This window comes from Colletes gigas, unplaced genomic scaffold, assembly GCF_013123115.1.
Source record: "Colletes gigas isolate AHSC1104 unplaced genomic scaffold, ASM1312311v1 Colletes_gigas_Sc00035, whole genome shotgun sequence".
NCBI lineage: Eukaryota > Metazoa > Arthropoda > Insecta > Hymenoptera > Colletidae > Colletes > Colletes gigas.
This window is the reverse complement of record NW_025106664.1, coordinates 726950-743832: the sequence shown is the minus strand read 5'-3', so window position 1 is coordinate 743832 and position 16883 is coordinate 726950. Positions and strand designations below refer to the sequence as shown.

Genomic DNA, 16883 nt, shown 5'->3' with positions numbered 1-16883 from the left:
TTCGAGCTGCATCCTCCTCGGGATTTAACCGAACGTTGGCTATTACTGGAAAAAATCTCTATGTAAAATTTCTTCCAGACATTTCGAAACGTGACCCGGAGAAACGAGATCATTTGTCGAACGCGATCGACGTGGCCAAAAATAAACTTTGATAAAGAAAAGAAAATACGCTTCTAATAATTCCTAGTAATCCTGTAATTTTCAATGTCGCTTAGTATCGTTCGAAAGACCGAATCGATAATAATTAATTGAAAATCGGAGTTCTTAAATCACTGGTGCAAACACATCGTTGACAATTCCTTCTTAGAAAATTGATATCAAAGCACGGTTGGTATCGAATTACCAGAGCGTTATCGATATTTAATCGTACCAGTCCCATTACTAACGTCTAATGTATTCCGCATACGTTTTGCATGCGTTTCTCATAAATAAATGCATAAAATCTGCTATTACAGAAAAACACAGGCTGCTCATGAGAGCCGGGACGAGATTTACAAAACGTTCAGAGCCGGGTGGAATTTCGAAGGAAACGCGAAAGAACGAGTCCGATCAAGCCAGCCGCGTCTCGTGCCGTTTTTGCCATAAACGGGTGAATTATGATCCGGGCACAAAGAGGCCATCGTTCCGTCACGAATTCTGCCCGCCATACGAATTCCCTCTTTCAGAATCGCCTCCCGACGTTTCAATAAAACCAGCCACTATCGATTTTCCGGTTTTCGTCCAACTCTAACGTCCCTCTGGAAAAAAACCGTGCTCTAAAGAAGAAACTATATCACGAACCGTGGTTTGCAATTACTTCGACTAGTAATTGAATTAAAAACCGCGAAACGTCGGAAGGAAAGCTATGCAACGGCTGAGATTAATTAATATTTCCACCAAAACCAGCCACTATCGACTTTTCTTCCAAAACGTGGAGGCTTCGAAATCTTTCTTGGGTTCCTGACATTTTCGGGTTTCCGTCCAGCTCTAGCGTTCCTCTAGAAAACCCGAGCTCTAAAGAAAAAAGGGTGACTATATCACGAACCGTGGTTTGCAATTACTTCGGCTGGTAGTTGAATTAAAAACCGCGAAACGTCGGAAGGAAAGCTATGCAACGGCTGAGATTAATTAATATTTCCACCAAAACCAGCCACTATCGACTTTTCTTCCAAAACGTGGAGGCTTCGAAATCTTTCTTGGGTTCCTGACATTTTCGGGTTTCCGTCCAGCTCTAGCGTTCCTCTAGAAAAACCGAGCTCTAAAGAAAAAAGGGTGACTATATCATGAACCGTGGTTTGCAATTACTTCGGCTGGTAGTTGAATTAAAAACCGCGAAACGTCGGAAGGAAAGCTATGCAACGACGGTGATTAATTAAGATTTCCACTTCGTTCCTAGATAGTTTAGACGTTCCTTACGGAACGCAATGTTTACCGAGCTCGTCAAATAGTTAATTTAACAGAATCGATATTTCATTTACTTTGATGGATTAATACGGATTGCTCGAGGATTATAGTTCTTAGGAGAGTTTTAATTTCGCGGAAAATCGTATTTTCCTTCTATCGCGTCTAACAGGCAACCTTAAAGAGGCTGATATATCCACGGAATCGTCTGGCTTCACCGTCATCGAGGCTAGCGCACACAATGTGTGTATATGTGTGTACGTGTGTGTGTCGTAAGTCGATTTAATTAGCGGACTTCCACGCCGCGAAGTCGGGCCATTGTTCCCGGAATTAGGATTTTTACCACGCCGTCCTTGCCGCAGACCGACTATTATTACCGCAATCAACGTATCCGGCATTTTTCAACCGTTTCATTCCCATTCTTGCCTCTCCTTTACCCCGCTTTTCGTCTTCGTTTTAATATCAATTCCCTCCCCCTCTTCGATCGACCTACATTTTCTGTTTTACGACGTGGTTTGCACCAGTGATTCGAATTTTATCGAATCGGTGAAAAAATCGGTTCGAAATTTCACCTATCGCCCCGACGAAATGCTTTCACGCGCGAAGAAAATCGCACGGAAAAAATCGTCGGTCCGCAGACTCATCTCGAGAGGGAGATTTCTCTTGCTGTGACAAAACCAAAAAACGTCAGCATGTAGCCACACCACATCGAGAAAAAAAATACGTGTGTGCTCTTTCGCGGCTTGTGTGGATATGTGATTAACACCTGGTGTATTTATAAAACGTACGTATATCTATACAGACAGCAAGATATATAAATACAAGTGATGCAGGATTAAGTCACCGGAAAGAGGACCCCCGAACGTCTCTGAGACTTTTCCAGCCGTGAAAGATCTTGTCAGGACTAAAATCGAGCAAACATTTTTACCAAATTTCTAACATGATTTGTAAAAATTTTGATCCTTAAACATTCCGGAGATTCTTCATTCTTTAAGAAATTAAGTTAGAGTCCGTGTATAATAGTTGATGTGTGAATAGTATTAGTGGAAATCTCTTAATGGAGGCTACAGATTTGGAACGTCTGATGAAAATAAAATTGTTTTCATCGAAATGGCTGATGTTTCGAGTCTCTGACAAAATATTCCGGTTGCTTAAGAGTACGAGGGACATTATGGAGTTCCTATTTCAGGTGTCCCACTCTGCACATCGACGTTTCGTCGTAAAAATCAATCAGGTGTGGTGCTGTTCACGCTCGACCTCTCGCGGGTGCCACTCAAAAAACGCATGTCAGTGAGGCAAAAATACAAAAATACACGATCGGTGTGTGTCTCCCTCTCGTCAGCAACACTCAGCTCGAGTTTCGAGGAAAAAAGAAAAAATATATATATAAATATATGTATATACGTGTGTGTTCTTCAACGTTCCGATCAACGGACTGTAAGCGAAAGACGACCGCCACCAAAAGCTCGTCAGGGATTGAAACGAAAATCTTTGGAGAAAAACGTGAGACCGGAACCTTTGATTCCTTCGAATCGTTCTCCGAGCCTATCGATATCCAACGAACGTTCAGAAAAATATATTTCGTTCGAAACAGTATTTCCTCGAGGATCGTTCCTGATAAATGTCGATCGGTTCGTGGAACGCGAATGAAACAAAATTCAAGTACCGAAAATATATTTAATCAACAGAAGAAACAAAGAAAGCAAACCGAGGAAACTGTAACTGAAAGCAAAATGCAATAAAGCCCTGGTGCACTATGGGTGCAATTTTTCACGGCAAAAGACACTCAAATATCTGGGAAAATGATTTTCATATTTTTTTGGGAGAAATTGCGTACACCAGAACTCGTGCATACAAGCGAAATTAAAGGAAACTTAAAGCAACAAAAACACGAAACTGATAACAAATAAAAGGTAAGAAAATAATACCCAAGGGTGCAGTCGATTTGGTGATAAACTTTATAAAAATAGTGAATTCTAAAGTTCACGTGGAAACTTGAGGGGGAATCGATTGACAGTGAACACGGGCGCGGAAGTATTGTCTGACCTGGCACGAACTATTCTACTGCGAAAATTCTGTAGAGACAAGGCTACTTGTTCTTCGATAGTTATTTAATAATATCGACTGCGCCCTTCTTGACCACACCCTCCTCGAGTGCCATAAAAAATTTTATTCTCAGAAAAAGTAAAAAAAATCCCCAGAATTCCCCTAGCACTCAACAGCGAAAAGGGTAAAAAGAAAATGCCCGAAATCGGTGAAGAAAAGATTCCCCAGAATTCCCGTAGCACTCAGGAACGAGTGAAGAGTAGAAAGAAAGAAAATGCCCAAAACCAGTAAAGAAAAAATTCCCCGGAATTCCCGTGAGACTCCAGAGCGTGAGAAGAGTGGAAAGGAAGAAAATGCCCAAAACCGATAAAGAAAAAATTCCCCAGAATTCCCGTAGCACTCGAGAAAGAGAGAGAGAGAAAGGTAGAAAGAAAGAAAATAAAGAAACGAAAGGGTAAGACCAAAGGATAAAAACAAAAAACGGGATAGGAAATAAACCGAATAAGGGAGTTTGGTAGGCGTGCCGCTTACCGGCGGACGTCCTCGACTTGTTCCTGGGCTTTTGCTGCTGCTGCTGCTGCGCGGACGGCGAGCTCGGCGTGTTTGCGTGCGCGTGACCGACCAACAACTTCGAATCGACGTTAACGCCGGCCACGCCGGTCGCGTTTCCTGCCGCGGCACCGGCGTGATGCCCGAATATACCGGAAACCGCGGCGGTCCCGTTGTGCGGATTGTGGGACGAAGACGAAGAAGACGACGAGGAGGCGCCGTGATGATGGTGATGGTGATGGTGGTGGTTGGTACTAGGATACTGCAGGTGCTGGTACATGTTATACGCGCTGGTTGCCGGGTCGTACTGGGATCCGGAAGTGGCATGGTGGGTGTTCGAGGCAGCCGCGGCCGCGGCTGCGGCGGCGGCGGCAGCGGCCGCGTAACTGTCCCTGCACGACGGTGAGCTCGCACCACCGCCACCGCCCCCGCCGCCGCCCGCCACGCTGTTCCCCTGATACGCGGCCTCTTGTTGCTGTTGTTGTTGCTGCTGCTGTTGTTGCTGTTGCGTGGTGCTCGCCTGTTGGCTGCCGGACACGCTGCCCGATTGGTTATTACCTTCGCGCTGTTTCACCTGACCGGTCCCGTTCCCTCCGTTCCCGTTCCCTCCGTTCCCCGGATTCGTCGTCCCGTTGTGCTGCTGATGGGGCGGGGACGGGGCGCCGTGATGATGACCCAGCATCACGCTGGGCTTCACGTCGCAGGAACTAGCACCGGATGCACCCAGGGCGTCCTGATGGTGCATGAAGGCTCCCATCACCGCTGCGTGGGCAACCGCCGCTTGGTACTCGCTGCTCGCACCGGCTCCTAGACCGGACAGAGGATTGCTGGTGTTGTTGTTGTTGTTGTTGGCGCTGCTGTTGTTGTTGTTATTCGTACTGGACGTGGTGCTGGCGGTGATGCTGTCCGGTGTCGCGTCCTTCGGCGGCGTCGGCGGGAAGGAGAAGAGATGGTGACTGGTACCGGCTCCGCCGTGACCCGACAGGCTCCCGGTGGTCGGCGGCAGCGACGAACCGAGCGGACTCTGCGGTTTGTCCTCGCTGACCGCGCCACCGGAGCCCGTCGACGTCGGGAATCCCCAGGGCGTCTTCGACGTGTCCGCCCCGCTGCCCGAGAGCCACGGGTGCAGCACCGAACTGTGAAAGTGCGGCCGACAGACCTGGCTCACAGGACCGCTCGTCACGCCGCTGCTCGACATCCTTGCTGCAAAAACGGACACAGACACCGGTTAGGCCATTCTATTTCCCTCGCACGCTCACAATCAGCCGCGTTCATGGCTATTCCGAATTGATGATTTCTATATCTTATAGCAAAACAGTTCACGATCTCTAAATGAAATGCTATATATGATAATTGATCTATTTTTATCCTTTACAGCTGCTACATTCAGCTATAACTTGAAATGGATTGTTATAATGCACGTTATATAGTATCTTATAATACTAGTTATAGTAGAATGTAGACATACTATAGTATATTGTGGAAGCTCCGTTATAGTTTCTATATTTCACAGTCTTTAAATGAAGGGCACATTTCAACTTGAGAATTCATTTTTCCACTACCATAGTGATAAATGCTGTGATATATGACATAGCAACCTGTTAAAGGGTCTTTAATCTTTATTATTTTTTAAATGAATTAAAAAAGAATTTATTTCCATTAACCAATTTGGTAAAAATCAACATTACACAAAATAATTCAATTGAGATTGAGAATCTACTTAAGGTTTAAACCAATAACACCAAGGCTACTTGAAGAGACTCTAACACACATTACCGATTAAACACTCAATCCAACCGAAATAAATCTAATACTCAAAGTACCATCGAATCCTTTTAAACCAGTTTGCCTCCGGAAACGCTAAAGATGGAGACGCAATTCTCAACTTTCCCGTCGTAATCATACCAATGTATTCCAGACCATTCCACTTGGCCAAAAAATGTCCAATATTTTCCGTGATATCATAAACTGCATGGCGTTTCATGTTATCGGCGATAACCATTAGAACCAGATGGGATCGTCGTACTAGAATGGGGCTAGGAATGGTCGCTCCATCGCGACGAGTATCTGCACGCTAAAAATGGAGAGCGCAAGATCTCGTAACAACGATCGTTCCGTTGAAAGGAAGAACCTGATTCGTGCGTGCACGGAATGATCGGGTTTTATGCCGATCGTAAAAGCACCTAATTGCTAGAGACATCTTAATTAAGTACGAGGCCCGCTCGCTTGACACGAGCTATTATTGGTGTTTTTCCTCATCCCCTCCCCCTTTACCAGGAAATCGTTCACCTTTGAATTGCCTTGTACGCGACCAGACTCCGCCTCTGTCTGCCATATTACACGGTGTAATTACTTCTTCATTAGCGATTTTAACGTCGTTCCGACCTGCCTATCTCCGCTTTTTTTTATCCCACGCGTTCACGGATTCATTCCTCGAACACTTTTAAACGACAGAAATTCATTCCCAATATGCATTTTCGCCTAATTGCGTTCCAATATACGGATATCAATCGCCCATTTTCCATGTTCGTTGCACAGATTTTTCTTTTATCATTAATTTTGTTTTACGAGACTCCCGTGCGCCGCTCTGGCTTAGATCCGCTGGATCACAAATTACTAGCCGCGTATTATAAGGCAATTGCCTCCTCTTTGGTAGCGATTGCTATGCCAGTTTCTCTCGGCGAGAAATAAGGGAAAAACCTGGCATTCTTGAGCGTGTGCGAACTTCAATGAGAAAACGTGTCGAGGCATGCATCGAAATGGACGCAACATACTTCGAGCACCTGCTGTGATGAAAGAAAATCTAGCCTTGTTATTTGAAAAGGCTCGAAATAGTTCCGTTCCATCGATAAAATTCTCGTATATTATTTTAATCTCTGCAATTGCAATACGGTAGTTGACAACGTACACGACCAAAACTATTTTCCCCGTATATGATCCTACGATCTACGCGATCGAGGGCCAAGAAAGAACAAAGCAGATGGAAGACGACAACCGGAGGAACGTTTCGAACATTCACGGCTCGACTGACGCGAATTTACGGTTCACAGGGTATCAGCGTCGGGTGTTGGGCGTTGGGCGTCGGGAAGCGCGCGTAAACCTGCTTACGTCGGTGAAGTCGAACGAAGCATACGATCGATATATCGCGTGGTTCTTGCCAGCGTTGCTCCAACTCCGCGGCATACGCTGATAACGAGAGAATGTTTTGCCAAACTCCACCCTCGCCCCTTCTGCCCCCGCCACTCGGTTGAATTATGGGCAATAATTTGAGCTACGAGTCGCCCCCCACGTTCCGTATTCCGGAATTAACAGGCAAATCTGTCGTTAACTACAACAAAACTTTTTTCAAAGTGAATCTACCATCACTCGATCCAAAGATCGCAAATATTTTTATCTACCCCATTGGTCACTCCAAAACCAAAAGCGACTCGAAATTATCAACCCTCTAAGAAGCTAATGACAGAAATGTTAAGTACGATGAAACGATGATAATTATAGTTTTTATATTTTATAGCAAAACAATTCACGACCTCTAGATAGTTGCTCTATCTGTATCATTTATAGCTACTATATTCCGCTATAACTTGGACTAGATTGATATATAGCATGTTATATAGTATCTTATTCACAGAAAAACAGTTCACAGTCTTTAAATGAAGGGCACAACATCTCAACTTGAGAATTCATTCATTTTTTTATCACTTCCATGGTGATAAATGCGTATATGGATGGCATGTCAACCTGTTAATAATTATTTAATATACGTCAATGTAATTATTTGAAAATTTATTTTGTTAGGAGTCACCGCCATGTTCCATATTCCGGAATTAACAGGCAAATCTGTCGTTAACTTTAAGAAAACTTTTTTCAAACCCTACGATCACTCGATGCGACTTAGTCGCTCCAAAACCAAGAAGTTGCGTCTCGAAATTATGAACCGTCTAAGAAGAAAACGACACAAATATTAAGTACGATGAAACGACGATAATTTCTGAAGTTTCGTCGAACGATAGTCCCTCGCATTGTGTCGATCAATTTCCCTCGACAGAGGAACGGAGCAGCACAAAGAGCTCTATCGCGATCAACGATTTCGTTTAGCTCGAATCAACGAGGATCGCTGGTGCAGTCTCGGTTGACGCGATTGCGCCGGCGAACGAGAAGATGAACGGCGTTGCGGAAACTTGTCTAAATTTAGGAGCATGAAACCGTAATATGTATTACGAGCAACGAGAGGACTGAGGGGGGTAAAGCGTGGACGAGATGAGCAGCTGCAGCGTCATGCAATTAATCGAATGCAGCGATGCCCCGCCTGTAATTGGATCTACCGCATTCTAGCGATTCACCGATGGAAAGTAAACAAGTCTAGCGAGATTCGTTCGAATTCGGGACAACAAGGACAGAAAACTCTTTGCAACGGAATAAACGTCGTCCGTTTTTTGGCTGATAAAAGGATCGTAGAAGCTATAAATGACCGGTCGTGTCTCGCTACGGCGAAAGAAGACTTAACGAGGAACATCGCGGACCGAAAAAATAGCCGCGATGAAAAAAGAAACGAGCAGAAGAGGCGCTTCGCACTCCATACGCAGTAAAAACTTCCATACTAAGGGATATTTATCATCGCGCTGGCTCTCTCTTCCTCCATCGCGGCCGGTAGTCTTTTTCGTTCAATTCCGCGCCACTTCTCCGAACTTTTTCCCTTCTAGTTCCTTTCCATCCTTTCTCTCCGCTAAGTAACGAGACTCTCGCGTCGTTATCTTTAAAACAATTCCGTCGACCCGGTGATTCTGTCCGTCGGCGATGCAAAATACAGCTGAATTAATGGCGGCGATCATCGGACGATCTTCACCGCTTCACCTCGCGAGTTTATCGCGTCGTTGCGAACGTTTCGAGCCTTTGTTCGACTCGACCGAGCGATCTGTCTATGTTTCGCGTCGGAGAGTTTTAGAAAATCGAGCGCGAAACACGCTGGACGACGTTTCTGAAAATGGAAAACAACTTTCGATAGCACGAGTGATTTCGGAAGCACGAAGAGTCTCTGTGGATTATGTAGATTCGTGATAATTAGTAGCTTGGTTTTTCCTCTCCAAAAGCACGCGTCGTCGATCGAGCAACGTTTCTATCGCAACCGTGCGCCTCGAATTTATAAAACCAGCCGCGGAACAATCGCGATCCATAAATCGCGGCGCGTATGATCGCGGTCGTTGAACGTGGCACGCGTGCCCTCGTAAATTTCGTCGGGGAAGTTGGCAAACGTCGCGACGCCGACGGAAAAAGGAGAAAAAGCCGAGGAACGGGCTCTCATTAAGGCACGAGGAGCTCCTTAGGCGTCGATTCCCAAGGCGCTCGTTTCGAAACAGGTCGACTCTAATATGGCGCCGCTTTTCCACCGCTGCCTTTTTACTTTTCTCGATCGTGAACTTCCACCGCGTTCCGATGGAGCCAGATTTTTTGTCTCCATCTTATAATCCACATGGTGATTCTATATTTTTATCATTTTAGACGACACAAATTATAAATGAAATTCGCATCGTTACGCGTTCAAAGGCGGTTAATTTAATGGTCGATAACCAAAAAATGAAAATCGTCCAATTTTAAGATGAACGGTTGATAACGATAGCACCCAAAGATCAACGCGCGATCTAGAACGGACTCATTAATCGGTTACTCGATCGCGACGACTCCGCGCCAGACTACGCCCACGCGCGTTGAAAATATTCGATCCAATAAGTTGCACCGGTCGGAATACGACATTCCGACTATTAATATGATAATTGACCCGTCGACTGGATATATCCAGCCGGAGATCAAGATCGCGATACTAACGTGCGACAGGAAATTCATTTAGTTTCTTCGACGCGTCGGGCGACATTGTAACTCGATGACAGGTCCAGAGCTTTCCCACTGTCCATCTACGCGACTCGTCTCGCGTGGAAAATACGCGACACCGTCTTTTCTTCCTTTGCACGTTTTCCAGTAACTCTTCCGACACTTTCCGTGCCAGAGAATCGCATCTCCCACCGCACCACGAAGATCAGAGCCATAGAAACGACAGAATCCCGCCCACGAGAGCCGCGTTTGCGCGCTACGATTTCTCCCTTGATCGCAGCGCGACTGCATACCAATTTCAAACCGAAATTAGAATAATTAGAACGATCACTTTCGCTCCGTTCCGGCGACATTGGGCTCAAACGTCGACGAACGACGAAAGAAAGTCTTCTACCCCCCTCGAGTAAGATTCAAACGATCGTCGATATTAAGAAAACTTAAGCGCTTGATTCGATTCGAACGATCAAAGCTCGGTTCAGATTGTGTTTCCGTGCGCCTCTTTGACCCGTGAAAGGAAGATCGCGACAGAAATTCGTCCGTACATTTCGCATAAAGGCGCGTCCCCGCAAATCCATTTGGACACCGTGCGATGAATGGCGAGCGAAAAAAAAAAGGGAATTTCCGCGACGAGTCCTCATTCAGCGGTCGAAATTTTATCTCGAGGAGCCGCGATTTATCCTCGTGAATGGAAACCCGCCGCGACACATGTGGCGTGCATCGCGATATCTCCGGGTTTGGTCAGCATTCGACATCAAAGCGGCTACTCCAAATAATTAGTCGCCCGGAGCGTTGCTGACTCTGCTCCGCTTTTGTGCACAGGCGTCGGGAACGAGTTCAAAGGCTCGAAAGGATTCAAAGAGCCCGCTTTCAAAGGACGAACCGTTCCGCGTCGCGGACAGAGAGAAAAACGTCGCGCGGATAGCGCGGAAAAACGGAATAAAAGATGAGCATTAGCCCGACGAGAATTAATTCCTCCGGGAAATTCGACTCGCCCGGTTAACTGATCACCGGCGATCGATTCTATCGGCCGTTTCGCAGACGCTCGCTTTTCATTCAGCGGAGATCGCGCCGGATAACGCGACCGTTTCATTCACGGCGAGCCACGACTCCCGGAGAAAATCGCGTCGGGAAAGGAAATCGCCGTGAATTATGCGCGAGTCGTTAGTATTCGTTGCCAGTCGAACGTTTCTAACCGCGTTTCCTAGAGCCACGTCTAATTGTTCTCTCGTTACGTCGCCCCTTTCTTGAGTGAGTCGTCGAGGAATCAACGATTAAGCCATCGCACGGAAACGATTTCGCGTTCTGCGCGAACAATCAACGCTTTTCAACATTTTCCTGGTCTTCTCGATAATTAATATTCAAGCTCTGTCAGCCATAGTTGGCGAACGGTGCACTTGCGGCTCAAAATCCTCTGCTATAAAACGCGCGATACGATAAACGGTAGGTGCACGGAATATCGCGATTCCAGTGTGACGCGATATTCCCGCCAAAATGTACTCCCCGTCGTACGCTGCGAACGAAGCTCTACTTATCTTCGATCATTAAAGACGCGTAAAGATTAAGGGTAGTTATTTTCGTGAGAATACCTCGGCGTCGCACGTCGTAAATCGTCGAATTACGATGGAAAATGAGAAAAAAATAAGTATTCCCTCGAAGGAACCGCGCCTCGGAGCTCGTAATAAGATTCACGATGTACACGAAATTCCAGGAGAAAATAACGTCTCATTTCGTCGACCGCCACTAGCAGCTCCTCGCGTAATAACATGCAATTTTACCCCGTGTACTTCTCCGGGGCTTATCGATTCTTTTTTCATGCCCGCGGGGGCTTTTTGCTCGGCGATTATTCGCAAGAGGAAAGAAACTACCGAAAGGTGTACTTGGGAGGAAATTGAAGACCGACCTAACTAAAAATCATTCAAATTTTATATTTCGTCGAGTCCAGGCTTCGAGGCGCGCGCATCGAGGATGCTTAATTTATTTCGTATAAAGAAAGAATTTGATAATAAAATAGAAACTTTGCATTCGTAATAAAATAAAAATTAAAGTAACTCTCAATACGTGTCTCAAATGAGAGGTGGGAAATTTTTCTAAAATCCAAAAAGAGTTTAGAAAAAATCCTTTACTGGTACAGTCGAAGTCGATTTCAAAATCGTGGGACCAAAAAACATTTTTCATGTTGCAACGAGGCCTGTGCAGAGGTTCTGCCGTCGAATCGTGACACCGTGAGAGGGGGGAGGGGGGGCTACCGACTCGAAACCCGCCGAGCAGACGGTTGCGAGGGCGAGGGGCGCGGAGGGCAGAGAGGAGCAACAACGAGGAGGAAGATTGATCGCGGTGAGGCTGCATCGCGAGTTGCATCTGCCGCGCGCGCGAGAGAGTCTCGAACGGGGAGCCAGAGGGGGTGGGAAGACAGACGTACCGGGAAAGAGTGAAAGAGAGAGCCCCGGGGAGAGGCTCCGCCTTCGGTTGGCGTGTGCATTTGCGCAAGATGGCGGCGGTCGCGCGTTTTGCACGACCTGTGCGCCGCGCTCGAGCGCCGGACCCTCTTCTTCGTCGCGCCGAGGTGCAAGCTGCTCGCTCGGCCCGACGGGAGAGAAAGAGACGCGGCCTGGAGGGTTGTAGGGGCAGAGACGGGGAGACAGCGTGGCGGCGACACCGGGGTGGGGGGAAAAAGGGCGCGTATAGAGCGGAAATAGAGCAGACGGGGCGAGCAATGTCGCTGGAAAAGTTCGACGCGAGAGAAATTAGAGCGGAGAGCGGATAGAGCGATTAGAGCGGAGCGCTAGAGGTGAACAAAGAAAATTGTGAACGAGATAGAGCAAAGGGGGCGAGCGGTAGAGCGGACAAACATGGAGCAGCTTGTCGCTGGTGAAGTAGACGGGGCAGAAACGAGAAAGGCAGCGAGCGGGGCACGATAAAAACCGGAGAAGAAAATAGAAAATACGACGGACAAAGACCAGAAAAACACGAAAACGCGGTGCAACGCGAAAGAGATAAAGCAAGCGAGATAAACACGCAAGAGGGGGGCAGGGGAGGCGAGGGGGGACCGGGCGGGCGGGGTGGAGAAGAAAAGAGAGGGTAACCTACAAAAGCAGCGCCTCCCGCGTGGCCTGCAATTACGTATGCACCTCTCTGAGAGCCCGTGGGCTTCGCGGTTGGCTGCGCTTCCTTCCTGTCTGCCGCAACCACTGTGTGTATTATGCATCCCGGTCCGTGGCGCGTCCGCCTATCTTGTTTATTTTTTTCTTTAGCCTCGCTGGCACCACCCTACCCGCCCCCGATCCGCATGGCACTTTCGTCGATCGATCACTCGCGGACAGAAACATCCTCTGAGAACCGTTGTCTAATGAGTCTCCAGACCGAGATGGACTTCGCCGACCTCTCCTCTCGATCCTCGAGCGTGAGGTTCGCTCGTAACCGTGGACCAAGGTAGCCTGGTCAGCTTCGTTCGAGATTTTCATTGCATCTTCGCAGAAAGATCGACGATTTCTCACCGGATCGTTCGAAGGACTCGGCTGTCAAAGCAGCAGTCTCAGCTTTGATGAAAGACACGAACAAAAACAAAAGAGTCTGGTCCAATTAATACCGAGTCTCGAACATCCTTCCTGCGTTAAACGATTGCGCGTGACTAGTTTCTCGTTACCAGAATTCGTCGGACTGCCTTTTAATTTAGTCGCGGGTAGCCACAAACAACTCCACATACGGGTTGAACGTATTTCTACGAAAGACGTCTACGAGTTTGCGCCATAACCGAAACCGTCCTTCGTTAGGGATTAGCCTACGCCGGGAAACAGGAACACTTGGGGCAAAATTAGCCGAGCATTGAAAAATATTCGTCAAACGGAGCACCGTCGTCTGCCCTAGAAACTCTCTATGTTCTCACGAGACGCGTGGAATTTCAGAGGACCGCCGGTGTCAGGGGGTCAAGCACCGAGGCAAGAAAGAAGAGAGAAGTCGTAAAGAAGTCACAGGGATTCCGGGCAGCCGCGGCTCCAGCGACAGATAGAGATTTGATTCCGATTAGGGGCGCTGGTTTTTTGGCGCAGCACGAGTTAACAGAGGGCCGAGTATGATCCATGCACGTCGGCGAGAATCAGGGATATCGCGTTCCAGGGCCTCGAGATCCGACCGGCTGTATCGAGTTTCGTGCCTCCTCGTGCACTTTTTGGCCTCTTTTCCTGCTGAATCCGGGCCCTTCTTCCTCCCCCTCCTCCCCGCGCCCCTGCGCTGCTTTTTCATGCTTGGCCAACGACGGACAACCGAGAGCTATCGGGATTACCGGTACACCTAGAGCGTACGCGCTATCGCTTTCCCAACTCCCTCTATTCCCTCTAACCCTTTGCTCTACCTCGCTCTACCTGACCGTGAAAACGGACTCGCAGCAAGCTTTTGGCAACGAGTCCAACCTAACGGAGTCACGAGGTGTCCGGACGAAACGGATACGCTCTCCCGGGATCGTCCAGAGACCAGTAAGCTGTGCATCCGCTTTCTAAGGCTCGATCTAGAGACTTCGTATAGCGCTAAAGCTTCGACTCTACAAGAAAATTTAAGCAAACACGTAAAGCCATAGTTACGTTAGGCGCATCAAATTTCAAGAAAATGATTACGTTGCTATGGGTTTTATAGAAATTATAGCACGCTGTTCCTCTATTTTCTAAGAGACTTCGCAAAGCACCAAAGCTTCGACGCTATAAGGAAATTTGAACAAATACATGAAATCGACTATAATTGCTCCAAGTGTTTCAAATTTCACGAAAATTATTAAATTACTATGTGTTTTATGAAAACTATAGCACGCTATTCCTCCACATTCTAAGGCTCGATCTAGAGACTTCGTATAGCGCTAGAGCTTCAACGCTATATAAAAATTTGTCCAAATACATAAAATCGACTATGATTCAGGTATTTTAAATTTCACGAAAATTATTCAGTTGCTATGGGTTTTATAGAAATTATAGCACGCTGTTCCTCTATTTTCTAAGAGACTTCGTATAGCACCAGAGCTTCGACGCTATAAGGAAATTTGAGCAAATACATAAAGTCGGCTATAATTGCTCCAAGTGTTTCAAATTTCACGAAAATTATTAAATTACTATGTGTTTTATGAAAACTATAGCACGCTATTCCTCCACATTCTAAGGCTCGATCTAGAGACTTCGTATAGCGCTAGAGCTTCAACGCTATATAAAAATTTGTCCAAATACATAAAATCGACTATAATTCAGGTGTTTTAAATTTCACGAAAATTATTCAGTTGCTATGAGTTTTGTAGGAATTATAGCGCGCTGATTGAGAGCTCTCTGCTCTATGCGCGCTCAACGTTTCTCGTTTCTCTTTCGCTCTCAACCTCCCCGGTTTCAAGCTCCGCCAATTACGAGTCTCATTCTTGATGCAGAAGAGGTCACTCGAAACGAAAAGTCATTTGCCAAAGGTGTCAAGAGGCCGGAAAAAGAGAGGGGCGAGGCCATTTTGGTGCACGCGCTCGCGTGCTCGAAAGTGGATAACGAGGCTCGATTGTTCTTCAACGGGATATCTCGAGCTGCCTCGAGATTAAGAAGCGCCGTATTAGTTTTCAATCTCTGCTCTCGCCTCCGATTCGAGCCCGTCGTTCCGTGAACTCGCGCGAAATTGCGTCGCTCGCGGTAAACCGTACAGGTTCACGGTGAAAGACGATCTTAAAGATGGACGCGTAGTACGTACACGCGCGGCAAACGTTGACTCTTGGAAATAACTAGCAGTTGTTCCTCTACGCTTCCACGAAGAGCGAAACCCGAACCGACGCGCAAAAACGACGAAGAGAGAAATCGAGGGAAGATACAGTTAGCTCGAGAGCCACGAAAATTCAACCTCCCACGCTTGCCAACGGACTAGCGATGTTTCTAGGAAGGCTAACGCCGGCTCTTCGAAATCCCTAGCAATCGTTTTCTCAACTACATCAAAAATTAAGACTGACAAAATGTCAAATTAGAAATTAAATTTCTCCACGTTAACAATAATAATTATACATGTATAATTTCTTAATTCAATTGATTATGTTTCGTGATCTACAGACTACGGAGGCTACAGACATAAATAAACGATGTATGAGAAATTCTATTGTCCCTGAATTTACTGGTAGTGTTTTGCAAAATTTCCAGGAATATTTCAGTGCCTCGGGGGGCGGTCCGTACGACGACATAATTAAATATCCGCGTGGTAATTAACGAGGTAGACCGAGACGCCATTAGCCGATCGTTGAACCGCGCAGTCACGAGAGACACGCGAAAAAAGGAGTCGACGCGTGCAGTTGTCATGGCCGTTGTCGGGCTTTTTTACGACCACCGGGGGTGGAAGGACCTTCGACGGTTGCGTGAAGGTGGCAGCCCCTTTTGCGAAATCATCCATAATCGTCGCAGAGATATCGTTCTTGTCGGCCGTAAATTCGCGGAAATCGTTACGCGAAATATTCCTTCCATAAAGTGTATCGTGCACTGTTTATTTACGTTATTACAGAAAAATTCGATTACTTACTGTGAGCGTAGTGTGCAGCGGCGGCGGGGTGGTGCGCGGTGGGTCCAGCGTGGGGGTAGTAGCCCCTATAGTCGGTCGGGTTGCCAACAACCCCAGCGACCCCCGCACCCCCCGATGGTGGCTCTAACGTGGACCTAGGGGGTTCGTACCACCTAGCCGCGCTCGACTCGCTGCTCATGTCCATCTTGTCGAGACTTGTCCTCTTCTAACGACCCTTCCTCCTCCTCCTCCTCCACCTCCACCTCCTCCACCTCCTCCTCCTCCACCTCCTCCTCCACCTCCTCCTCCGCCGCCTCCGTCTGCGATCCGAAGGAGATCTTTTCGCGGGGGTTGCTCAACGGAGGTGAACCAGAGGGTAACTAGGGGAGTGGGGGGAACAAGGGGGAGTGGAAGGGGATTAGGAACGGTGCCAAAAACGCCTCTCTTCCGGAAGCGTGGTCCTCCTGAGGACGCTCGGGGAGATCATAGGTAATCCTGGCGCTTCGTTTGACGATCACGAAGAAAATCTCGATCTCTGACCCCGCCTTCTGGAACAAACAGAGAAAAATATTAGTTCGGTTCAACGGTTCGAT

At 47.2% G+C, this 16883-nt stretch overlaps 1 protein-coding gene across 1 annotated transcript in view; it reads right to left on the bottom strand.

Moving 5' to 3' along the window:
- Positions 1-16495, bottom strand: part of LOC122402327 (GATA-binding factor C-like) — an 85273-nt gene extending 68778 nt beyond the window's left edge. The window contains exons 1-2 of the mRNA XM_043405021.1: positions 16312-16495; positions 3958-5178 (exon numbers count right to left, since the gene is read on the bottom strand). Of these exons, the coding sequence (XP_043260956.1) occupies positions 3958-5178; positions 16312-16495 (1405 nt within the window). The remainder of the gene's footprint in view (positions 1-3957; positions 5179-16311) is intronic.
- Between the last annotated feature and the right edge of the window lie 388 nt (positions 16496-16883).